The following is a 26,234-nucleotide window of genomic DNA, read 5'->3' on the forward strand; positions in this document are numbered from 1 at the left end:
AGAAGCTAGGAGCAAAGGATCCAATCATTTAATAAACCCAAGAAGCCACAGTGAAATACTTCCAATTTTTAGTCAATCAGATAATATCCATCAATGAAAATCTTACATTCACAAACATGGAATGACACATTGATTCCCATTATGGAAGAAGTAAAGGAATTAGCAGAAATAGTGAAATTGTCTCTTTTAATCAAAGAAAGGAATTTATCTAGCTTTGTTTCTATTTGAAAACCACTTCTGGTCTTTTTACTTGAAACTGGGGGAAAAAAGTGAAACTTTGATTTTATAATGCTTTTGTAATTATAGAAACAGTTGAAATCTTATAAAATGTAAAGCAAAGGCCTGTGGAGATCATATATATAAATAACTTTTTCATCACTGTTGTAAATTCAAAAAAACGCTGCATGAGGCAGTCACTCAATGAGGACTACCTGCTTGACACTTGCTGGTAAAACAAATGGAATGTTGGGCAGTCTTTCAGAAAGCTGCCCGGACAAGGAACCAATCAGGACTTAGCTGCTCAAAGCAACCAACCAGAACCCAGCCCAAGCAACGAACCAATCAGGAATCAGCACTGCAAAAATGCTTTATTAGAGAAAAGACAATTTTCTATATTGATTGGTGACTGGAAACCCTGCATGGATTTTCTGCATAAAAAAAAACAACTTTTGATTTATGGTTTTGATTATTACACAGGATAGTTTATAGAAAGAAGAGAGTCATGATGTCACTTTAGAAAGAAAAGCTGATTTACAATCGTATTTTTAACTGCTGTAAAGAAGATTGGAAATCACCTGATATCTTTCCTTATATCTTTTGTTTTTACTTTCTTTCTGGACTTTTAGCTTTTTCTTTTTTTTCTCCCTTTCTTGCTTCTTTTTCATTCTATTTTAGTTTTATTCTATCTTACTCTGTGTGTGTGTGTGTGTGTGTGTGTGTGTGTGTGTGTGTACACATGTATACACACACACACACGGCCCAATTGGTAAAAGAAAGCTCAGGATATACACAAACACACACACACACACACACACACACACGGCCCAATTGGTAAAAGAAAGCTCAGGATATACACAAACACACACACACACACACACACACACACACACGGCCCAATTGGTAAAAGAAAGCTCAGGATATACACAAACACACACACACACGGCCCAATTGGTAAAAGAAAGCTCAGGATATACACAAACACACACACACACACACACACATGGCCCAATTGGTAAAAGAAAGCTCAGGATATATACACACACACACACACACACACACACGGCCCAATTGGTAAAAGAAAGCTCAGGATACACACAAACACACACACACACACACACACGGCCCAATTGGTAAAAGAAAGCTCAGGATATACACAAACACACACACACACACGGCCCAATTGGTAAAAGAAAGCTCAGGATATACACAAACACACACATACACACACACACACACACACGGCCCAATTGGTAAAAGAAAGCTGAGGATATACACAAACACACACACACACGGCCCAATTGGTAAAAGAAAGCTGAGGATATACACAAACACACACACACACACGCAGTAAGCTCAGGACACACAAACACACATTATAAATTATATGAACAGCTATACAAAAATGATCAATCATAAGACCAAGAAGAAAGAATCAATCAGGAACCAACAAGACCAGAACAATATTTAATTGTTTTTTAACTTTTTAACTTTGTCTTTTAATATTTATTGCCCTGTACACCGCCTTGAGTCCTTCGGGAGAAGGGCAGTATAAAAATTTAATAAATAAATAAATAAATAAATAAATAAACCAATCAGGATTGGATCCCAGTCGGGGACCAGCCCTCACCAACCTGCCCCAATTGGAAAGCATCTTGGCTGAAGCCCAATCAGAAGTCAAAACGCCCGGTCATAAAACATAGCAGGCCGTTTTGCCTCTGGAGATGCCAGGCACAGTTGCTGGTGAAACGTCAGGCAATCTCCAGATTATGGTGACTTTAAAACCTGAAGCCCAACACTGTCCAATAGATACTGGCCATGAAAGCCTAAATCCATAGAAATGATAATCTATATTTTTTCCAACCATTGTTATTTCAGTCACAGTGCAGTGGTCTCTGCTACAGGAAGTCCTCAACGTAGTGACTGTTCAAAGTTACGACACGGGGAAAAAGTGACGTAATTCTTAACCGTTGCAGCATCCCCGCATGGTCACATGATCCAAATTCGGAGGCTGGGCAACTGGCTTATATTTATGACGGTTGCTGTGTCCCGGGGTCATGTGAACCCCTTTGGCAACCTTCTGACAAGCAAAGTCAATGGGGAAGCCGGATTCACTTAACAACCGTGTTACTAACAACTGCAGTGATTTACTTAATAACGACGGGCAAGGTAAGTTGCAAAACGGGATAAAAACTCACTAACATAACTTACTTAACAACAGAAATTTTGGGCTCAGTGATGGTCATAAGTTGAGGACTGCCTGTGTGGAGACTATTTCTTACCCATGCCACTTTTAACTCTAACCCTGTTGACCAATAATCTACGTACGTGCTTGGAAAATCAGTGAGATCTCACAAAAAAAGCATCAGCTTCTTATGAAGCACTGTGACCTCGGCGATTTTTGGAAAACGTAATTTTGGAATTACATAGTTAGAGAGTAACAGAGTCGGAAGGGACCTTGGAGGTCTTCTACTCTAAGGTCCTGCTCAAGCAGGAGACCCTACACCATTTCGGACAAATGGCTGTCCAGTTTCTTCTTGAAAACCTCCAGTGATGGAGCATCCACAACTTCTGGAGGGAAGTTGTTCCACTGATTAATTGTTCTCACTGATAGGAAATTTCTCCTTAGTTCTAGGTGGCTTCTCTCCTTGATTAGTTTCCATCTGCTGCTTCTTCTCCTGCCTTCAGGTGCTTTGGAGAATAGCTTGACTCTCTTTTCTTTGTGGCAGCCCCTGAGATATTGGAACAACTGCTATCATGTCGCCCCTGGTCCTTCTCTTTGTTAGACTAGACATACCCAATTCCTGCAATCCTTCTTTGTGTGTTTTAGCCTCCAGCCCTCTAATCATCTTTGTCGCTCTTCTCTGTGCTCTTTCTGAGTCCCCACGTCTTTTTGTTTGTTTGTCTGGACATTTTGGAGAGGCAATTGATCCAGCATTGCACCCAATTAAGTTCCTTCAAATGTGTTGGGACTACAATCCCTAACATCCCCAGATCTTCTCCGAGTAGGCAATGAGAGATCCAGCCCGGCACGATCAAAGAGGACCAAAAGCTCCACAGCAGCAAAACTTTGAAAAGAATTCAATCAGCAGCGGCTTACAATCATTCTGAAATTAGGAGAATTCATCATCAGAGAAAAGCTGGAAGTTAGATTTGATTCACACTGGTCGAAGACATTTTTTTTCTCCTGTCAAATGCTTAGGATATTAAACCCACCCCCCCACCCCGCTTAAACAAAATTGAAACTTACCCGGTTACATTAAAAGGCATTTTTTAATTTTCACACACCCGGGAGTCTTTTCTTCGGTGATGACTTTTGTCAATCGGTACTGCTGAATCTCTCGGACCAAGGTATAGAAAGCATCTTCCACTCTCTGTTGTTGTAAGACACAACTCCTTTAGAGTCGGTTTTCGCTTAAGCAGGCGATAAAGCAAGGTCTCGCCCAGGAGCCAGGAGGAAGTGGAAATTGGCTACCGAGCTTTGGGGAAAAGCAGGGGAGATGGGTCTCCAGCCTTTCCTGGTGAAAATCTTGGGGTATCACCTGCATTCACCATGGCCGACGGCAAAATAGATCAGCGTTCAAAGAAACAACCTTCCATACATTGCAATCCTTCAGATAGGCTGGCTCCACAATGCATCTACAGAACATCTGTTCCTACAGGTTTCAGTCCCAAAAGTGCTTTTCCAAAAGGCAACTGGACTTTCCTTGTTTTTCCTTAAAAGACATTTCGCTTCTCATCCAAGAAGCTTCCTCAGTTCTGACTTGAACGGTGGAGAATGGGAGGATTTATATTCCTTGCAGTCATCTGGTCGTTAGTACTCTCTCTGAGAGTCATTGAGGCCGCTCGGAGGTTTATCTGTGCCCTCGGAATCACCTGGCTGGTGCAACTGGGCGTGGAACTTTCTTGGAACTGCTGATAGGACACAAGGTCTCCTCTATGTTCTGTGTTTACACGAGACCACAAGCAAAGCCCAATTTTGCACGATTCATATTATGACACCATGCATACGACGTCATGCTTTTAAAGCAGACGGCTCTGCTTGGAGAAACATATGGCTGCTTTCCAGCTCTTATAGATCTGATCTAATATGTAAATGAAGGTTGAATCATCCCGGCCAAAAGTATCTGAAAAGGTTAAATCAGGGGTAGGCAGCCTTGGCTCTTTTATGACTCGTGAACTTCAACTCCCAGAATTCTGGGAGTTGAAGTCCACGAGTCATAAAAGAACCAACATTGCCTACCCCTGGGTTAAATCATGGCCACTGGACCAAAGTTTATTAATACTGAGACGTTTCATTTCTCATCCGAGTAATGTCTTCCGTCAACGTGAAAATTTGGGGTAGGCAAAGAGTCAGAGCTGTTGTTGGAAAGAACCAATTCTTGCCATACAGCCTGCAGGGGCTTTCTCCCCAAAATGAAAAGCAACATGTAAATGAACTTTAGTAATAATTTAATAGCTGTTAATACTGTTTGAATAAACTTTGGTCCAGGTGCCACTGCTGAAAGGACTGTGCTGTAAACAGGAGATAGGTGATATTCTATCCTTCTCCCTCTGTTGAGAAGACTGTTCAATTTTAATGTAGATGGCCTCTTTGACCCCTCTTTCAAACCAGCAGTCCCCTCTATCCAGAACGTGGACTTTGCTGTTTTCAAAAGACTGGCCGTTGTCTTGTTTTTCAAATGAAGATGGAATGCTGAATCGTGTCCTGATGGGTTTGTTCTCCTATGTTGTGCCATGCCTTTGTGAAGTGGTTGTGAAGTGGTTGTGAAGTGGTTGTTTTGTTTCTCCAACGTACAGATCTGCACAGGTCTCAATGCATTGTCCTGCACACAGGCACGCTTTAAACCCAAGAATATACAAAGCAGAAGCTTGTCCGCCCTGAGGATAAAACACCCAGACCCAAACTGAGCAATGTGATATATGCAGGACAATGCAGTGGGACATTCAGTCAGAACCGGAGAAGCTTCTTGGATGAGAAGCGAAACATCTTCAAGGAAAAGCAAAGAAAGTCCAGTTCCCTTTTGAAAAAGCACCTTTAGGACAACCATGACGTGGATGACTGAGAATCGCCATAAACGTCAGGTTTTAGCTTAGTCTCTCAGGTTAAGCCACTGTGTGATTAATTTTGTGGGTGTTGGGACTAGACTTAAGTCAGTATGGTTTGTTAAACATGGTGTGTGGCAGGGGTCTTCAGACGTGGCCCTTTTATGACTTGTGGACTTCAACTCCCAGAATTCCTCAGCCAGCGTGCCTGGCTGAGGAATTCTGGGAGTTGAAGTCCACAAGTCATAAAAGGGCCACGTTTGAAGACCCCTGGTGTATGGTTTCAGCACAGTGTGGCTTTTTCAAGGATGAATGAAGTGGATCCAACCAGATTTAATTTATTTGACTATGTCGAGTGCCCACAAACAATAACCATTTAGGAGCTAAATCAAGTGGTCTTGAACCCTTTCCACTTCAGGACTCATTTCAGCCTCAAGCCATTAAACAAGGATCTCTAGTCCATACTGAATATTCTGGGTGAACTTCAGTCAATCTGGCTCAGCTTCACCTTAACATTTAGGGCTTCAGAATATACCTTCTTCCTCCTAGCTTTAGAGAAAGTGAAAACTTTCATATAAACCTATCGCCCTTTTGATTCCATCTGAAGCACCTCAGATTTTTGGAAAAGCTGTGAGCTAAGCTCCTGTAGATGTCCCATCACCAAGCGCCAAACATTTCCCATCAATATTGTCCTGGCAAAGTCACTTTGATTGAACCCCTTTGATCACCATCACGATGCCATGTGCATTCCGGATCATAACACCCTTTTTAAGCCTCCCATAACAAAAAATGGGAGACGTGGTTAATTCTGTTGTCCGTGTGCCCCTCAGTTTAGAGCATCTGGATGCTCTTTGCCCCCATTATAATGCCTGAAAATAGGAGCTGCAGTTCTTTCACCCATACAGACAAATCAGCATGACCACCACCGTGGAGATAAAGCAGAGCAATCATTGGAGAACTGCCCACTGGGGCAAAATGCTTCATCACCAAGAGGAAAAAGAAGAAGGTCTCGAAAAAGGCCTTTAAAGAAGGCCTGGAGAAGGTCTGGAGAAAAGTCTTTAAAGAGCCACCCATCACTGGAAGACCCCGTTTTTGAAGTACATCAACCAGTACGTCAATTTGTTGAGACCCCATATCTCAAATCTCAGATTAAACAACCAAGATTTCTGACTTCCAAAATCTCACTCACTGCAGAACACACGGTGACGATGTGTGGTTCTATCCTTCTTCCAGTGGCACAGCTAAAATAAAAATCTGAAAGGCCCGGAGCTACCCACCAAACACAACTTTCTATAGGGCAAGATCTGATGCTGAGAACATGTTTTGAAATCTTTGAATCCCCCCTGAAGATAGAAGCGGCAAATCACTTCTGTATTTTTGTTGATGATGCTCTTGCGAGAGAGATCCAGGTGATCAACCAAGAATCCAGTTTAACTTGAGATTGCTTTACAATTCAAAGATATTTACAAAATGTCTTGTTCTCCTATACGTTGAATTGGATGTCTGTAATGTATTTTTTACTGGTTTTACTGTTTTAAAATGTGTTGATGTTTTTTTTGTTCGTATTTCCTGAATCGTAAGCCATCCATATTACTGGACTGAGATGGGAAGCCATAGAAATTGAACAAATAAATGAAATAGAGTAAAACTGAGCTTGCTCAACTTGGGTTACAGAATTAATCCTTTTTCTAGGTTGGCATGGCAGCCTTATCTGTAAATTAGCCTAATGGTCTAGATCAGGGACGGGCAACCTTGGCTCTTTTATGACTTGTGGACTTCAACTCCCAGAATTCCTGAGCCAGACATGTTGAGGAGAAATGGAGAGGTTTCTAAGCTGAGCCATGCTGGCTCAGGAATTCTGGGAGTTGAAGTCCACGAGTCATAAAAGAGCCAAGGTTGCCTACCCCTGGTCTAGATTCACACAACTTGCTAAATTCCCATTTCTAGAAGTGGTTCATTTGCAACCCTCTAATCTTGAACTGATTTTGCTCAACCTATTTAGATGAACACAGCCTGCCATCCCAGTTGACAGACCATCTCCTTGGTCACCAGATCTATCAGCTCCACTTTTAAGGAGATCTCAACAACTTCAGAATGATCTCCAGGGAAGTCCCATTCCCTAAGAAAATCCACCATTTCTTCTTTCCTTAACTCCATCATCTGCTCCAGACTCTTATCGGTCAGAATCTTCTCCCAATATGAACAAGGCCAGGACAACAGTTCAGTCTATCTGAATTGAACCGAAAGATCACCTGTTCATCTTTCTCAACCATGGCAACTTTTAAGATGTGTGAACTTCAGCTGCCAGAATTGAAAAAGCTGTCAAAGTTGAGAAACACTGCTCTATTTTCATAACTAGCTATCATCTCCACACCTCAAAAATCTGCAGCAACAGCTCTCCAACGGTCCATGAATCCATAAGGACCCCACCTTTCCTCCATGATGCCTTAATCCTGCCATAAATTGCATGGAAAAGCACAATGACTGTTTCTTGTTTTCACTTTTGGTACCTACCCCTTTGGAAACTATTTTCCAGAAAGGACCCACTCCAATACACCTCACAACTGCAGGAGAAGGACTGACAGAGGCAGGGGGCAGAGAGATCAGCCTAGAATCACTATGTAGTCACAATTGCCCTAGGTCCCAACTCTTTTTGGCTGGTGTTGACTTTCATCTAGCCTTAATCAACTGCTGATCATTAGTTGAGGAGATTCCTGTGCATAGGCGTTTAGCAATAAATACATTAAACCAGGGATAGGCAACCTTGGCTCTTTTATGACTTGTAGACTTCAACTCCCAGAATTCCTGAGCCAGCATGGCTCAGCATGGCAACCTCTCCCTTTCCCCTCAGCACGGCTGGCACAGGAATTCTGGGAGTTGAAGTCCATGAGTCCTAAAAGAGCCAAGGTTGCCTACCCCTGCAGTTAAACCAAACCTTCACGCATGGACCTGGTCTTTCGCACCTGACAATAGCAAGTTAAATCTTTCAAAAGAAGAATTAGTTCAAAAGAAGAACGAAGGAGAAATTTTCTGACAGTTAGGAAAATTAATCAGCGGAACAACTTGCCTCTAGAAGTTGCGAATGCTCCAACACCGGAAAGTTTTAAGAGAGGGTGTAGGTCTATACATACGTCGTATATAGTATGTTTTAAATGTGTGTCAAGTATGGGTACACTTTGAGAGCAAGCAACTAAATTTCATTTTCAATGTGTGCCGTTGAGCCCACAAGAAAAAAATGAGAATAAAGCTTATCTAATCTAATCTAAATCATTTGTCTGAAATGGTATAGGATTTCCTGCCTAAGCAGGGGGTTGGACTAGATTAGAACTCCAACTCTGTTCTTCTATTCTATGAATTTATGGACAAGTAAGCCCGCTAAATAACTAGCAAACTGAAATGACTGATCTTGAAAATACTTTTTCCCATTTCTCTTCCTGCCTTTTGTCAACTCTCCTTTTTCTGTCGATCTGTCCTTGCCTTTATCCTTCTAGATCAGGGGTCTTCAAACTTGGCCCTTTTATGACTTGTGGACTTCAACTCCCAGAATTCCTCAGCCAGCCACGCTGGCTAAGGAATTCTGGGAGTTGAAGTCCACAAGTCATAAAAGGGCCAAGTTTGAAGACCCCTGTTGTAGATAAACACAGGGTAAACTAATAGAAGAAAATGTTTGCAGCTCAGGGTGGAACTCTGAGCTTGGTTGTTTTCTTGCAGATGTTTACTTATGAAACTAGGTAACGTGAGCATCTAGCACTGTTGATATTACCTAGTTGGGTAATAAAATGTTTGTAAAAAATCAATCAACCTCAGAGAGCACCACAGACCCCATAAGAGAGCCAAGGTTGCCTACCCTTGCCATAGGGCAGACATGTCAAACACAAGGCCCGGGGGCCGGATCCGGCCCGCAAAGTGGTTTCATGTGGCCCGCGAAGCCATCCTGGAAACAGTGAGGGAACGGGCCCCACTGCCTTGGCCCTGGCCCAGAGACCCTCCTTCTGCCAGAGACCCTCAGATCTGTCCCACTCCTGCCCAGGCCCCCATAGGCACCCTTGATGCGTAGAGCTGGCCACGCCCACCCACTAGGCCATACACGCACTAGACACGCCCACCCAGTAGGCCACGCCCACCCAGGCCACACCCACCTGGCCCCCTGAGGGCAATCGCAATGCTGACGCGGCCCTCAATGAAATTGAGTTTGACACCCCTGCCATAGGGCAAACTTTCAATTGGGAATCCACAGATCCAACAGGCACTTGGTCAATTGAGTCTCTCAAACCATGTTAATTTTCCAGTCTAAAATTTTACAGTGGGGTAATGAAACATCTGCAAGAAACCAAGCAAGCTCAGAGAGCACCAAGGCCCCCTCGTGTCAACCCTGAGCTACAAATATTCTCCTTTATTAGTACTAAAATATGAGAATCCAGCTAAATTATGCTATATTTCTTAAGCTTAACAGAGACAGGTTTTAAGCCTAAAACACTTCCAAAACAGTTAAGTCAACCTGCTTTGAACCTGAAATCATGGTTTCAAATTTGAAATGAGGAATTTTATTCTCAGGATGTTTTGAATTTGAATTGTTCAACCCACATTACAAGGGATGACTGAAGTAGCCTTAAATGTGGTTAATGCTGGCGCCTAAAATATCTGGACAGCCATTTGTCTGAAATGGTATAGGGTTCCCTGCCTGAGCAGGGGGTTGGACTAGATGACCTCCAAGGTCCCTTCCTCCTCCTCCTCCTCCTCCTCCTCCTCCTCCTCCTCCTCCTCGTTGTTGTTGTTGTTGTTGTTGTTGTTGTTATTATTATTATTATTATTATTATTATTATTATTATTATTATTATTATTATTATTATTATTATTATTATTATTATTATTATTATTATTAAGTTGAAAACTGGATGCATTTTTTGATGAAAAACAGAAGTCCATGCCGGCTTTCAGCAAAAACCATTATAAAATTTGTCACATGACTGTGGGACATTGCAAACGACTGTAAATGGGGCCTGGATGCTGAATGTCCAAAGTGGGATCATGCGATCAGGCGGGATAGCACTGCCAGAACTTCAGATCCAGGTGATAAATACCCCTTTGGTAGGTCCTTCAGAAATTTTAACGGTTGCTAAATGACCAGTCATAAATTGGGGACTAACTGTATTAGTGCGTAGATGCTTAACTGCAAAGGTACTAAGTTGTGCATCGTGGGATGATTCATGAATAGTGTTAGCAAATCTTGCTTTTAGATAGCATCCCAAAGATGTTTTTTTTCAGGAGGCAACTAAACTTCCTTGTTTTTCTTTGAAGACGTTTCGCTTCTCATCCAAGAAGCTTCTTCAGGTCTGACTGGATGGTGGGGAATGGAAGGATTTATACTCCTTGCAGACGGCTGGTCATTTGCATTCTTTTAGAGGGTCGTTGAGGCCACCTGGGGGTTTATCTGTGTCCTCAAGGTCACCTGAGTAGTGCAAATGAGTGTGGAGCCTTCTTGGAACCGTTGACAAGACTGTGTTGTAGACCGTAGATAATGACGTATCCCTCCCCCTCTGTGGAGAGAGGGCTGTTCAATTTTGACACAGATGACCTCTTTGACATAGATGGCCTCTTTGACCCCTCTTTCAAACCAGTAGTCCTCTCTTTCCAAAATGTGGACTTCATAAATGCATGGCACAACACAGAAGAACAAACCCATCAGGACAACATTCAGCAGTCCATCTGCATTTGAAAAACAAAGGCCACTCTTTCGAAGACAGCAAAGTCCAAATTTTGTACGGAGAGGACTGCTGGCTTGAAAGAGGGATGAAAGAGGCCATCTGTGTTCAACTGTTTGATTGGCTGCTTATTTCACATCATTTATTTGTGTTTAACTCTCTGAACAGATGGGGGGATTCAACATCACCTCATCATCTCCTCCAAGATAAAGCTCCAAGTGGCCTCAATGACTTTCTAAAAAAATGCAAATGACCAGCTGTCGGCAAGGAGTATAAATCCTTTCATTCCCCACCATCCAGTCAGAGCTGAAGAAGCTTCTTGGATGAGAAGTGAAATGTCTTCGAAGAAAAACAAGAAAATCCAGTTGCCTCTTGAAAAAAAGCACCTTTGGGATAACTATGACCTGGATGACTGAGAATCTCCATAGACATTTGGCATAGCTCTTTAAAAGGCCGGAAGAAATTTCAATATCTTACAGGATGACAGACAGTGGGAAATAAAAGAAATCAAACTTAGAAGATCAAAGCAGGATAATTCTAACACCAAATCACGGTACCCATTTAGAGCAAGCAAAATTTTAATAAAGCAAGTCTCGCCACCATGATGAAAGAACTATCGGGATAATAATAAAAACTCAAAACATCCTTACAAAGATCAAGATAATAAACAAACACATTCAAGCCTGATTTTGGCACTGTTGTCCAGTTTGGACAACTTTATGAAGCTGTGAGGAAGAATTCTGATACATTAGGCTGAACCCTTGTTCTTGAATTTTTAACAAAGATTGTCTTATATTGACTCAGACACTGTCCAAATCAATAGTTAGACGGAATACACGCCAAATCTTGAATGCCGACCTAATGCTCTATGGTTGAACTTATTTAGATGATTTTTCTTCAACTCCCAATAAAACAGGGGCGAGCAATTATGGCCTTTTACGCCCTGTGGACTTCAACTCCCAGAATTCCTGAGCTAGCCATGCTGAGCCAGTATGGCTGGCTGAGGAATTCTGGGAATTGAAGTCCACAGGTTGTAAGGGGGCTATAGTTGTTCATCCCTGCATTAGAAGAAATTAAAGATTCCTGTGTGAAGGACAGGTAATCTCAGAGTTGACAAAGAAGATAATTCAATTATACCACCAGCTAGGAAACAATCACCTCTTTCATGTTTCTGCCTCCATGGTTTCTAGTTTTATTGGGGATGGCCAGATAATGGCCATTTATTCTGGTCGTGCAATGTTTCTCAACCTTGGTAGATGGAAGGTAATTGGACTTCAACTCCCAGAATTCTCAGCAACGGCTATGCTGGTGGCTCTGGACTTCTGGGAGTTGACATCCATATACTTGGAAATTGCCAAGGTTGGGAAACCCTGTCCCATTGCTTTGATGAATACAAGTCACAACACTGACATAAATTAAATGGGCTGTCGGTCCCTTCCCTTCCCACAAGCAAAGTCAATGGAGAAAGTTGGATTCACTTAAGAACTACGCGATTCCGTTAATGACCGTGGGGAAAAAGGTGGTAAAATTGGGCACGATTCACTTAACAACCACATTGTTTATTAACAAGACGTTTTGGTTCCAATTGTGGTTATAAATTTGAGGATTACTTGTCATGTAGGGCTCAGCGAGTAAATGACCAATCAGGGATTTGGGGGACGTGCAAACAGATTAGTCAACGAAGGAGACTATTTGTAACTCAGGATTGAACTCCATGCTCTCTGAGTTTGGTTGTTTTCTTGCAGACGTTTGATTACTCAAACTAGGTAAGAGTGACTGATGAGGCGCACACTGATACCGTTATCTAGTTGGGTAACGAAACGTCTGCAAGAAAACAACCAAGCTCAGAGAGCCCCAAGGATCTCATAAATCGGTTCTCAAAGTCAGATAACACAAACGTTGATTGACTTACCTTTGAGTATCCAAAGGTAAAAAGTGCTTTGAACTACCTGAGACAAAGTCTTTCCTGGCTATTAGGAATCCTGACCTTCCCACCTGGAAAAAGACCGTTGCAGCCAACCTGGACATTTTACCTGTCGTGTTTTAGCAGACGTTTCGATGAAAGGGATCCCGTAACTTCTTGCTAAATCCTGAGCCTGCTTCGTGTCTACATTCCTGGAAGGTAAATCACATTTGTTCCCAACTAGCACCATGGGTACATCTTCGGAGTCCTTGACTCGCTTGATCTGCTCCCTGGGGGAAAAGGAAAGGAAAGAAAAAGAAGAACGAAACAAAAGTCTCTTATGTGTGTTTTTGTTTTTGTTTTTACAATGATGGAAAAAAACTATAGAAGGAAATGAAGGAGAAAAGTAGAGGTTTTTTTAGAAATAATAATAAAATTAAATTAAATTAAATTAAATTAAATTAAATTAAATTAAATTAAATAATTAAATTGAATTAAATTAAATTAAATTAAATTAAATTAAATTAAAATAATAAAATAAAATAATAAAATAATAATAATAAAATAATAAAATAATAAAATAAAATAATAAAATAAAATAAAATAATAAAATAAAATATAAAATAAATAATAAAACAAAACAAAACGGAAGAGACTGAGGCAGGTTTTTTTTTTCTTCCATGCCATCACGGAGTCCTTGACTTACGACAGTTCACTTAGTGGCGGTTCACAATTAGGAACACAGAATTAGTGAACTAATTCTCACAGGTGACAAAATATAGGGACTACTAAGTTCTGTCTAATGTGCATGCACATTAATCCATAGACTGTAGCTGTAGCACAGGTAGTCCTCAATTTACATCAGTTCATTTAGTGACTGTTCAAAGTTACAACGGCACTGGGGAAAAAAGGTGACATATGACTGTTTTCCACCACTTACGACCGTTGCAGCATCCCCATGGTCACAAGGATCAAAATTCAGATGCTTGCAACCGGCTCAGGGGTTGGGGACCCTTGCCCTATAGCGGTGGTGGCGAACCTATGGCACGGGTGTCAGAGGCGGCACGACTGTGGGCACCAGTGCCATGCCCCGGATTTGGCAACTGTCCCTCTTCAACCAGCCATGGACTGGAGATTGGGATCTAGTCCAGCCCCCCCGAGCAACATCAATGAGATTTCAGGATCTTGCAAGAACTTGTTTTTGTTTTTTTAAAGAAATAATATCACGGTAAAAAGCACTGGAGAACAACCAGCTCAGCTACAAAGGCTGAGTAGTTATGTACTCAGCCTTTGTAACTATTAGAAGGCTATAGAACAGTGGTTGCGAACCTATGGCACGGGTGCCAGAGGCGGTACTCAGAGCTCTCTCTGTGGGCACCTGCGCCGTGCCCCGGAGGTGGCAACTGTCCCTCTTCAACCAGCCACCTGCTAATTCGCCGAGGTCCCACGTGGCCGGATGCATCCCGGCACGGCTGGTTTCCCTCCCCACCACCCCGTCCCTCGTGGCCTCACATGCTCTCCTTTTGCCAGGCATGACCCACTGCATCACCTCCTCAGCTGTCGGCCGACCATCCATCTTGGAGGCGGCTTCTTTGAACTGCTGGCGACGGGCTGCGGAGCCCCGGAGTGTGCCTGTCAAGGGGCCAGCAGGCTGTGGCTACTGATGGACACCGTTGGCCCCCATGCGCAGGCTGGCCTCTGTGTGCGGGGGCCGATGATGTCAGGTAGCAGCTGCCCCAGCCCTTGCCTTGCCCCATAGCAATGGCACCCCCACCCTGCCTCGCCTCACTCCACAGGATGAGTCTCCTGCCTACTGCCCCACCTGCCAGAGACCACCTGGAGGTCCCCCAACCCTGCCCACCCCCTACAGGTGTCCCTCCCCACCTTGAGGTGACCACACCCACCTTGGCCACACCCATCCAAACTTCCATGACCACCACAGCCACACCCACCCAGTGGGCCACGCCCATCTGGCACCCAGAGATAAATAAGTGGGTTTGGGGTTGCAGTTTGGGCACTCGGTCTCTGAAAAGTTTGCCACCACTGCCCTATAGAATATTTCTGGCCAAGCAACTGCTTTTAAATACTTAGGAAAGTTGAGTCTAGAAACGAGATATATTTGTGATTTGTGTAGCGGGGAACGTTACCAAGCCTTAGAGAATGGCTTATGTGATTGCTATTCCGCCCCTCTTTAATTGTCCTGTCAAAAACACCTTTCAGGTTATTTTTATCCAGACTCTAGAACTGAGAGTTCTCGGGATTTGGAAATCCATTCAGAGAGATAATGAGAAGGCGACATAATTGTTGTTCTTTCACCAGCTTGTTCATGGCGTTCCCCAATTATATTCTTTTGAGATCCAAGGAAAATTACAGGCCTGGGAACGTGTCAGGGTTATTGTTGTGGGGTAAGTCAGAACGATTTGACTTGGTGGAAGCTGAGAGATTTATCCTGAAGTCTTCAGGAAGGCCTCAAAAGCTTCAGACAGATCCCAGAGAGAACTCAAAATGCTTCTTGGGTGGGTGGGGGAGTGGGAGCCTTTACAAGTAGTCCTCAACTTGAAACGGTTCATTTAGCGACCGTTTAAAGTTACAAAGACACTGACAAAGTGACTTATGACTATTTACCACCCTTAGGACTTTTGCAGCATCCCCCACAGTCACGTGTTTAAAATATGCACTGGCTCAGATTTATGACGGTCGCCGTGTCCCGGGGTCACATGATCCCCTTTGGCGATTTTCTGACAAGCAAAACCAATGGGGATGCTGGATTCACTTAACAACAATCCTGGCAAGAAAGGGTGTGTGAAATGGGGGCAAAATTCACTTAACAACTGCCTCGCTTAGCGACAGAGATTTAGGCTCCCAACTGTGCTCGTAAGTCGAGGATTACGTATAGGTTCCCAATTAGCTGTGCTTCGAGCCCACAGAATGGATTGTACCTCTTCAGAACAAAGATTGGGAAGGCCACTTTGGAAGACATCATAAATTAAAAAGTGGGGGATGGGGGGGGAAAAAACCCTATTCCCTTCAAGTTAGAAAAATGCCATCAGGAATTTTTATTCCTGAGGCTCTAGATTTTGATCTTGGATGCAAAGTATGGAGGACAGTTAAAAAGGGGAAACATTGAAGAAGAAAAAAATAAGGCATTCCCTGCTGACAGCCTAAAGGGGTCCAGTCATTCTCTCCCCTCCCCATCTCAGGATGGGGAGGGTCTATTTCATTGTGGTACTAGCGAGAGTCACTCCAAGTCCCATCATCTCCTTCTGGAGGCAGGACAGAAAGTAATGGAGGGAAGCTTATCAAACTAAGAGTCTAGAATTAAGGAAAAATTTCCTGACCGTGAGAACAATAAAGCAGGGCTTTTCAACCAGTGGTACGGGTACCACCTGTGGTACATTGGCACCTGGCAGGTGGTACGTGAGCATCCTAAAAAGGTGGTAGCTGGGGAGGGGAATGAGCTGAACCAGTGGCAGCACCGCACAAGCCTGAGCGAGAGACGGCTGGAGCTGCAGGTCTGTCAGGGCTCAGCGGAAGCGCCAGGATGAGCGCCAGACTCCAGCTGGAGCTCGGTGCTGATCCCGGTGCTTCCGCTGAGCCCAGAAGAAGCGCCGATCAGCTGGAATGTTGCAGCATCTCCAGGGTCTTGTGATTTACATTCAGATGCTTGGCAACTGATTCATATTTATGGCGGTCACAGTGTCCCAGGGTCATGTGAAGTGACCAAAACCTGCTGCAACCACGCAGCAGAGGGGGGGAATAAAACCCAAACACCCCCCACCCCACCCCCACCCCGCTGCCAATCCTCAACAGAAATGCTCACAACAATGAAAACCTCGGACAGGAGGAAGAGCGGCACCGGGCGTGCAGGCAGGTGTCTTGCTCGACTGTGGCTTGGGGGGGGGGCACTTTTTTCAGTGCCACTGTAACTTCGAACAGTCACTAAGCGAATTGTTGTAAGTTGAGGACTATCTGTACTTCATCACTTTTTTCCTTTTTTTTTTGGTTATCAAGTTTTTGACACCTTGCTGGGCGACTGGTGATACTCAGATGTTGCCATATCCTAAAAGTGGTACAATGGGTGAAAAACTTGAAAAGCCCTGCAATAAATCAGTGGAAGGGCTTGTGAGTGCTCCAACGCTGGAGGTTTTCAAGAAGAGATTGGACAACCATTTGTCAAACACTGTACAGGGTCTCTTGCTTGGCCAGAGGGCTGGACTAGAAGACCTCCGAGGCCCCTTCCAACTCTGTTATTCTACGTTTTTCCCGCAGAGCCGGAGAGGTACCAAATATAGTCCACTCGTCGAATGAAGCTTACCTGTAATGATGAATATCTTCAAACGATTTGGTGTTGTTTATGGCAAATACACACAAAAAGCCCTCGCCCGTTCTCATGTACTGGTCGCGCATTGCACTGTATTCTTCCTGGCCAGCCGTGTCCAGAATATCCAAGAGGCAGGTTTCGCCATCGATGACCACTTGCTTCCTGTAGGAATCCTGAGAAAAAGGGAGAGGGGGCGGGGGGGGGGAAATGTCATCCATAAAGGAGAATATTTGTAGCTCGGAATTGAAATGAAGGGTCCTGGATGCTCTCTGAGCTGGGCTGTTTTCTTGCAGACACTTTGGAGTTTTTAAGAAGAGACTGGACAGCCATTTGTCTGAAATGGTATAGGGCAGACATGTCAAACACAAGGCCCGGGGGCCGGATCCGGTCCACAAAGTGGTGTCATGTGGCCCGCAAAGCCATCCTGGAAACAGGGAGGGAACGGCCCCCACTGCCTTGGCCCTGGCCCAGAGACCCTCCTTCTGCCAGAGACCCTCAGATCTGTCCCACTCCTGCCCAGGCCCCCATAGGCACCCTTGATGCGAACGATGTAGAGCTGGCCACGCCCACCCAGTAGGCCATACGCACTCTAGCCACGCCCACCCAGTAGGCCACGCCCACCCAGTAGGCCATACACACTCTAGCCACGCCCACCCAGTAGGCCACGCCCACCCAGTAGGCCATACGCACTCTAGCCACGCCCACCCAGTAGGCCACACCCACCCTGGCCATACCCACCCAGCCCCTTGAGGGGAACCGCAATGCTGATGCGGCCCTCAATGAAATTGAGTTTGACACCCCTGGTATAGGGTTTCCTGCCTGAGCAGGGGGTTGGACTAGATGACCTCCAAGGTGCCTTCCAACTTTATTATTATTATCATCGTCTAATAATGATAATTTCATTACTCAAAATTAGGTAATATCATCAGGGCTCACTGATCACCCTTCAGCACTGATGTTTTGGATAATGAAACACCTGCAAGAAAACCAAACTCAGAAAGCATCAAAGGCCCCTCAGTACAGATAGTCCTCAACATACACCCAAAATGGAGCCCAAATTTCTTTGTTGTTAAGTGAGGCATCCCGGGGTCATGTAATCCACTTTTTTGTGACCTCCTGACAAGCAAAGTCAATGGGGAAGCCGGATTCGCTTAACACAACTGCAGTGATTCACTTAACAACTGTGGCCAGGAAGGTCATAAAATGGGGGCAAAACTCACTTAACAAATGTCTCACTTAACAACAGAAATGTTGGGCTCAATTGTAGTCGTACGTCGAGGACCACATTGAGGCCCAAATTTCTGCTGCCAAGCAAGACAGTTGTTGGGTGGGTTTTGCCCCATTTTACGACCTTTCTTGTCACAGTTGTTAAGTGAATCACTGCGGGGTTAAAGAGAATCATGCAGTCCTTAAATAAATCTGGCTTCCCCCATTGATTTTGCTTGTTGGAAGCCCATTGGGAAGCTTTCAAATGGTATCATACAACCACCGTCATAAATACATGCCAGTTTCCAAGCATCTGAATTTGGATCACATGACCAGAAGGATACTGCAATGGTCTTAAGCAAGGGGTCTTCAAACTTGGCCCTTTTATGACTTGTGGACTTCAACTCCCAGAATTCCTCAGCCAGAGTGCCTGGCTGAGGAATTCTGGGAGTTGAAGTCCACAAGTCATAAAAGGGCCAGGTTTAAAGACCCCTTGACTTTGTGGACTTCAACTCCCAGAATTCCTCATCCAGCGTGCCTGACTGAGGAATTCTGGGAGTTGAAGTCCATAACTCATAAAAGGGTCAAGTTTGAAGACCCCCGTTCTTAAGTGTGAAAACCGGACATAAGTGACATAAACCGGACATGATGTAACAAGATGGTGGGTTTGTTGTCACTGTGAGTTGGGGGGGGGGGGCGCACGAAGGGAGGCTCAGCCAATCTCATTGCACACATGTTGTACTTTGACAATAAAGTTGAAACTGAAATTGAAATAAGCCACTTTTCTCAGCGTCCTTGTAAATTTGAACAATCACTGTACAAACGATGGTAAGTCCAGAACAGTTTTTGTATCCCAGCCGAAAGCTGGGAAAGTTCACGGACACGTTTTAACAACTTTGCCCAATTCGTGCACTACCACAAACCACACACTTTGCCCACTGTTGGAAAACATGTCATTAGACGCTACTTCTGAGCCTGCCAATACATACAGAGAGAGAAGGGGGTGGGAAATGGGTGAGGTAGGAAGGAAAAGAATAGTTTTGCACAGAGATCTGATTCTGCAGCTGCTGTTATGCGCTTCCTTAGGCACGAGGCTGAAGAGGGGGAAAAAAACAGGGCACCCATGTCGGATCTAATTTAATTTTCTTTGCACTAAGATCCGGCTAAGCGTCGTTAGCCCATTTCCTCCAGGCAGTTCGTTTGCTTAACCTATGTTTGAATTTCAAATCCTTGCCACCTTGATGATCCTCTGGTCATTGGTCTTCCCACTGCTGCCTCCCAGGCTGCAAGAGTCAGTTTTTTAAATGGGCCTTTTCTTCGCCCTAAAAAGCCTTTCGCTTATGTAACTGAAACAGAGCAGCGATTATATAAAATGCAGACACCCCTCTCCCCCCCCCCCCCGCCGCACCCTGGCCAAGCTTTCCAAGACTTCTTACTCGTGACACACACCTACGAGAATTCTGTGTGTGTTTCCCGGGCCCGAGTGAACTCATCGCCTTCATTTAGAAAATGCCGCTCTCTGCAGTTCTATTCCTAAAAATGTGTGACGTTCGCAGCCGCAACAAAGGAGGAGGCAGAGGGGGAAACGGCAACCGGGCAAACCGAGCGAGCAATTATTCTTGGAAGGATAATTTAAAGAGGGAAAATAAAGAGGCAGGAAAATAAATACAAGCCAGGTTTTGCTGGGCGTCGAAGAAGCATCAGCGTCGAAGAGGTTGCTTGAGTAGGACCATCAAATTCAGCATTTGCAAGGAGTTGGTTGTCAAAAGCCAACAAATGGATGACACACCGATGGTTTGCCCCCCCCCATAGTTGGGGTAAGGAGAACTCTGAACGGGGGTGGGGTTGGGGGGGGCAAATGAGTGCTTTAGTGGTGATCAATCTACTGTCAATCAAAAGATATTCCCTCCTTTTCCACCATGTACAGATAGTCCTGGACATAACAACCCATCATTTAGTGTCCTTTGAAAGTGACAACAGCACTAAAAAAGTGACAGTTGCAGTGTCCACTTCATGCAGGTAGTCCTCGACCTACGACCACAACTGAGTCCAAAATTTCCATTGCTAAGTAAGACAGTTGTTAACCGGGTTTTGCCTCATTTTTTGCAACAGCTGTTAAAGTGAATCACTGCGGTTGTTAAGCTAGTAACACCGTTGTTAAGTGAATCCAGCTTCCCCATTGTCAGAAGGGGATCACGGGACTCCGGGTCACTGCAACCGTCATAAGTGCATGCCAGTTGCCAAGCAACGCAATTTCGATCCTGTGACCAGGGGGATGCTGCACTGGTTGTAAGGATGAATAGTCGTCATGTCACTTTTTTTCAGCGCCGTTGTATCTTCGAACTGTCACTAAACAAATGGCTGTAAATCAAGGACTCCTTGTGCTATTATTATTCACTGCTGAATCCCTACGGATTGTCGGGGTCTTACAAGGTAAGATGTTGTAAGCATGCATCATTATTTTAGTTCTTTTTCTTGCTAACCTACAGCAGACTCATTTATTCGTTTATTAGACTGGTTTGCCTACCTATCTCGCCTGGTTACGAAAGTCAAAGATCTCGTTGAACATCACGTGGTGGTTAAATGATCAAGATCGCCTTGTGCCAAATTCCAGCTCAGCAGCTCTTTGGAATTTGGAAATTTCTAATACCAGATAGTCAACAGCCCTATGTTTTGGGAGGGGTTTTTTTGTCAAAAGGCAAACTTATAAAAAAAGACGGTGGAACAAACTTGGAGCTTCTGTGGAATTCCTCGCCAAATCAGCTGATGGACTCGGGAGGTTTTACAATACCACAAGGACAACTTGTGTTTTGAAGGAGTGGCATAGGGTTTGTGGCTTGTCGTAAACCGTGAGAGCCAACTGTGCAACCGCCACGTTCTCAGGGGCTCTATCTATACCAAACTAGCAATTAAGGTTAACTAAAGAGGCAGTCTGAACTCTTGGACATGGTTACTGTGACTAGGTGGGTCTGACTTTCAAGGCCAGCAAAACATTTCTGCAACTTCTATTTATTATGCAAAGACACACCAGTTTGAAGTGAAAGGAAGAATGGAGAGAGTATAGTCCTTGACTTATTAGGCCGGTCATTTAACGACTGTTTTAGAGTTACAATGGATTCAGAAGAGGTGCTTCTGTGAGTTGCTCGGAGTCGGTCTGAGTGGGGCAGCCGTATAAATTTTCTTCATAAATAAACCAGTACAATTAATGCAAGAAGGACGAGCTAGAAAGGATGAGCCGTAGCGTATCCAACATCACTGACTAAATCAGGGCTCTTCAAACTTGGCCCTTTTATGACTTGTGGACTTCAACTCCCAGAATTCCTCAGCCAGGCACGCGTGCCTGGCTGAGGAATTCTGGGAGTTGAAGTCCACAAGTCATAAAAGGGCCAGGTTTGAAGACCCCTGGACTAAAACAATCTCACAACCACTTGAAATTTATGGCTGATTGACTTTAGTCCAGTGGACCCCAATCTTCTGGGCACCAGGGACCCGTTCCGTGGAGAGACGATTTTCCATGGACCGGAGGGGGGCGTGGTTTCGCATGCTGCCTGCATCCCGCGGATGCTTGTTTGTGCGGACCTGTTTCTGTGATGTCGTGGACCGTTGCCGGTCTACGGACTGGGGGTTGAGGACCCCTGCTTTAATCCATAAAGTCCCTGCAATCTTCTAACAGAGTTTTGATATCTGCCTGTCTCCATACTTGAAACATAGATAATCAGCATCCATTTCTAGATCTACTACCACCACACAGCTCTTTATAATTCAGGTTTTTTTTTTAATTAGTTTATCAAAATATAAAATGCAAACAAAAATGAAAATCATTGCAAAGTAGGGGAGGAAAAAGGGAAGAAGGCTACTGCTAAGCTTGTAAGCCGCCCTGAGTCTTCGGAGAAGGGCGGGATATAAATGGAATTAAAATAAAATAAATAAAAATAAGAGGAAAAAGTGTAAGGGAAAAAGGGGGGAGGGGGAAAGCATTGACTTCTGACATTTTGTAGTGCAGTAGAATACGGCAATAGCACAAAGCCTCGACTTTTTACTTTTGCACGATACAGTTCTCGACTTACAGCCACAATTGAGCCCAAGATTCCTGTTGCTAAGTGAGGCTATTGGTTAAGTGAGTTTTGCTCCATGTTCTTGCCACAGTTGTTGAGTGAATCACTGCAGTTCTTAAGTTAGTAATACAGCTGTTAAGTGACTTTGGCTTCCTCGCTGACTTTGCTTGTCGGAAAGCCGCAAAAGGCGAGATCCCGGGACACAGCAACCGTCATACACATGAGTCAGTTGCCAAGTATCTGAATTTTAATCACGTGACCATGGGGGATGCTGCAAGTCGTGTGACAAACAGTCATAAGCCACTTTTTCCAGCGCCGTTGTAACTACGAACCGTCACTAAATGAACTACTGAAGTCGAGGACTACCTGTACAATATACCAGCCCTTTTTATAACAACAAACCTATCGAATCAGTAAAACCCAAAATCAAAGTTTCAATTTTTCTCCACCTCAGGCAGAAAGTCCAGAAATGGTTTCCAAACAAGACAGCACAAAGTCCAGAAGCGGTTTCCAAAAGAGACACAATTCTTGACAGGATCTTAATTTACCTCTATTGTAGGATCGTATTCATCTACAAAATGGTTCTGAATGAGCTGAATTGTCAACGCGCTCTTGCCCACACCACCAGCCCCAACAACGACAAGCTTGTATTCCGTCATCTTCTGTAGGCCTAGGGAAGATCAAACAGAAATATCCATAATAAATACAACAGGTGAAGAATTGCAAAAAAAATAATAAGTCTGGCAACAAACCACTCTGTCTCACCTTGCCAAGAAAACTGAAGGAATTAGTCTAGGTCAGGGGTAGGCAACCTCGGCTCTTTTATGACTCATGGACTTCAACTCCCAGAATTCCTGAGCCAGCCAAGCTGGCTCAGGAATTCTGGGAGTTGAAGTCCATGAGTCATAAAAGAGCCGAGGTTGCCTACCCCTGGTCTAGGTTCTAGGCAGTTGCCAGGAGTCTAAAACCAACTTAGAATAGAATAGAGCTGGAAGGGACCTTGGAGGTCTTCTAGTCCAGCCCCCTGCCCAAACAGGAAAACCTATACCATCTCAGACAGGTGATTGTCTAGTCTCGTCTTAAAAACCTCCAGCGATGGAGCACCCACAATTTCTGAAGGCAAAGCTGTTCCACTGGTTGATTGTCCTCACTGTCAGGAAGTAATTCCAGGTTGCTTCTCTCTTTGATCAGTTTCCAACCACTGTTTCTCGTCCTTCCCTCTGGTGCTTTGGTAAACAACCTGGCCCCCTCTGCCTTGTGGCAGCCCCTCAGATACTGGAACACTGCTATCATGTCTCTCCTATTTCTTCTTTTCTTTAGACTAGCTAAACCCAAGTTCTGCAGCCATTCTTTATATGTTTTAGTCTCCAGGTCTTTGATCATCTTAGTAGCTCTCCTCTGAGTTTTTTTTCCCAAACTGTTAGGTATTGTTGTGCAGAGGTCTCCTTGTGCTACCAAAGAGTTGCACAGACAAGGAAGGGTACTGAGAGCAGTAAGAGTCACACAGTAACCACAAGAGTACACTGAGTTGTAAAAGCAAAAAGTATTTTACTTTTGAGGTGGTGTAAAAACAAAAATGCACAGTCAAAAATAAACAGTCCAGGTCATACACAATAGCAACAGTCCAAGGAGTAATCTAAAATACAAAGTCTTCTTACTGGTCCAGAGGTCAATACACAGTTGTACAGGTTTATCAAAGTAGTAAACCAACAGTACAGCAAAACAGTAACAGTAGAGAGAGCAGTGAATTCAGAGAGAGAGAAGCTACGTTCCTAGCTTCCTCTTATGGCCATGAGAACACTTACACACCCATTGGCCAATTAACATCTTAAAGTTACAACATCATGGTTAATATATTTTCAACCCAACATTGTAGGCTATCACCATATGCCTAACACAAACTCTCAACATCTTTTTTGTGATATGGTGACCAAAATTGGCTGCAGTATTCCAGGTGTGGCCTTACTAGGGCTTTATAAAGCGGTACTAATACCTTGCGTGATCTTGATTCTATGCTTGAAGGCATATACACAAAACCAAAAGAGCTTGTTTGATTAGCAAATAAATTATACATTTCTTAGTAAGTTCTGTATACCGGTAGTTCCCTCATCTTCTTTACTACCCCCTTATTGACATCATTATTATAATTGTTATTACTGTGTTGCTTTGCACGTACAGAGAGCCTCTGCACCAGAAACAAATTCCTTGTGTGTCTTAATCACGCTTGGTCAAATAAAAGTATTCTATTTCATTTCTATTTCAAGAAATGGTAAAAGTTGAGTTCAGCATTTGTAAACTAGGAAAGTGTTGTTTTTTTGACTAAGGGACCTTTTTGCCTTTGCAAATCCCACGTGCAAATAAATAAATAATAATAATAATAATAATAATAATAATAATAATAATAATAATAATAATAATAATAATAATAATAATAATAATATGTTCAAACTTTTTACAAGAATACTGGCAAATTCAGTATTCAATCATCTGATGGAAAACAATTTGTATCCAGCAGAACAAAAAGGAAATTATAAAAAATCAAGAGGAACAAAAGATCAACTGCTCATTGACAAAATGGTACTTAAAAATGCAAAACAACGAAAAACAAATTTAAATTTAGCATGGATTGATTACAACAGACATGTCAAACACAAGGCCCGGGGGCCGGATCCGGCCCGCGAAGTGGTTTCATGTGGCCCGCGAAGCCATCCTGGAAACAGTGAGGGAACGGCCCCCACTGCCTTGGCCCTGGCCCAGAGACCCTCCTTCTGGCAGAGACCCTCAGATCTGTCCCACTCCTGCCTAGGCCCTCATAGGCACCCTTGATGCGAACGATGTAGAGCTGGCCACGCCCATCCAGCAGGCCATACACACTCTAGCCACGCCCACCCAGTAGGTCACGCCCACCCTGGCCACAACCACCCGGCCCCCTGAGGGCAACTGCAATGCTGATGCGGCCCTCAATGAAATTGAGTTTGACACCCCTGGATTACAAGAAAGCATTTGACTCATTACCCCACAGTTGGATTAATGCATGTTTGGAAAACTTTGGAATCAGCAAAAACATCTGTACATTTTTGAAAGCAAATATGCAAAAATGGAAAACAGTTCTAACAGCAAATGGGGAGAACATTGGTGAAATCAACATCAGACGAGGAATCTTCCAAGGGGACTCACTTTCACCACTACTGTTCAACATCACATTAATTCCACTGACAATAGTATTACCAAACACAAAACTGGGATACCACATCTCAAGCCAGCATGGCAAGATAAACCATCTACTATACATGGATGACTTAAAACTGTATGTGAAAAGCCACACTGAACTTGAATCAATACTCAACGAAGTTCAACTGTTTAGCAGCGACATCAGAATGGACTTTGGACTTGGAAAATGTGCTATATTATCCATGCAACGAGGAAAAATGGGAAAAATTGAAGGAATAGAACTGGGAAATGGTATGAAAGCACTAGCAAAGGATGATGGTTACAAATACCTAGGCATATTGGAAGCAGATAACATCTTGAATGGAAAAGTCAAAGAGTCAACACAAAAGGAATCCATCAGAAGAGTCCGCAAAATACTAAAATCAAAGCTGAATGCTGGAAATATAATTAAAGCCATTAAAACATGGGCAGTCCCAGTGATACATTACCCAGCTGAAATTATCAACTGGACATTGGCCAAATTGGAACACCTAGACCAGAAAACCAGAATGATCTCTGGAGGGCGCGGGATAGGGGACATTCCTCTGTCCTAGTCCTATTAGACCTCTCAGCGG

General features: G+C 43.8%; 1 protein-coding gene across 2 annotated transcripts in view; it reads right to left on the reverse strand.

The window, feature by feature from the left end:
• Positions 1-26,234, reverse strand: part of KRAS (KRAS proto-oncogene, GTPase) — a 39,295-nt gene that overhangs the window by 2,435 nt on the left and 10,626 nt on the right. The window contains exons 2-5 of one of the 2 annotated variants that reach the window (XM_081330995.1): positions 22,998-23,119; positions 17,183-17,361; positions 12,998-13,157; positions 3,467-3,590 (exon numbers count right to left, since the gene is read on the reverse strand). In XM_081330995.1, the coding sequence (XP_081187121.1) occupies positions 3,471-3,590; positions 12,998-13,157; positions 17,183-17,361; positions 22,998-23,108 (570 nt within the window). In that variant the 5' untranslated portion in view covers positions 23,109-23,119 and the 3' untranslated portion in view covers positions 3,467-3,470. The remainder of the gene's footprint in view (positions 1-3,466; positions 3,591-12,997; positions 13,158-17,182; positions 17,362-22,997; positions 23,120-26,234) is intronic. The other variant, XM_081330996.1, reaches the window with a different exon arrangement.

Source organism: Vipera berus, assembly GCF_964194415.1.
Source record: "Vipera berus genome assembly, chromosome: 6".
Classification (NCBI taxonomy): domain Eukaryota; kingdom Metazoa; phylum Chordata; class Lepidosauria; order Squamata; family Viperidae; genus Vipera; species Vipera berus.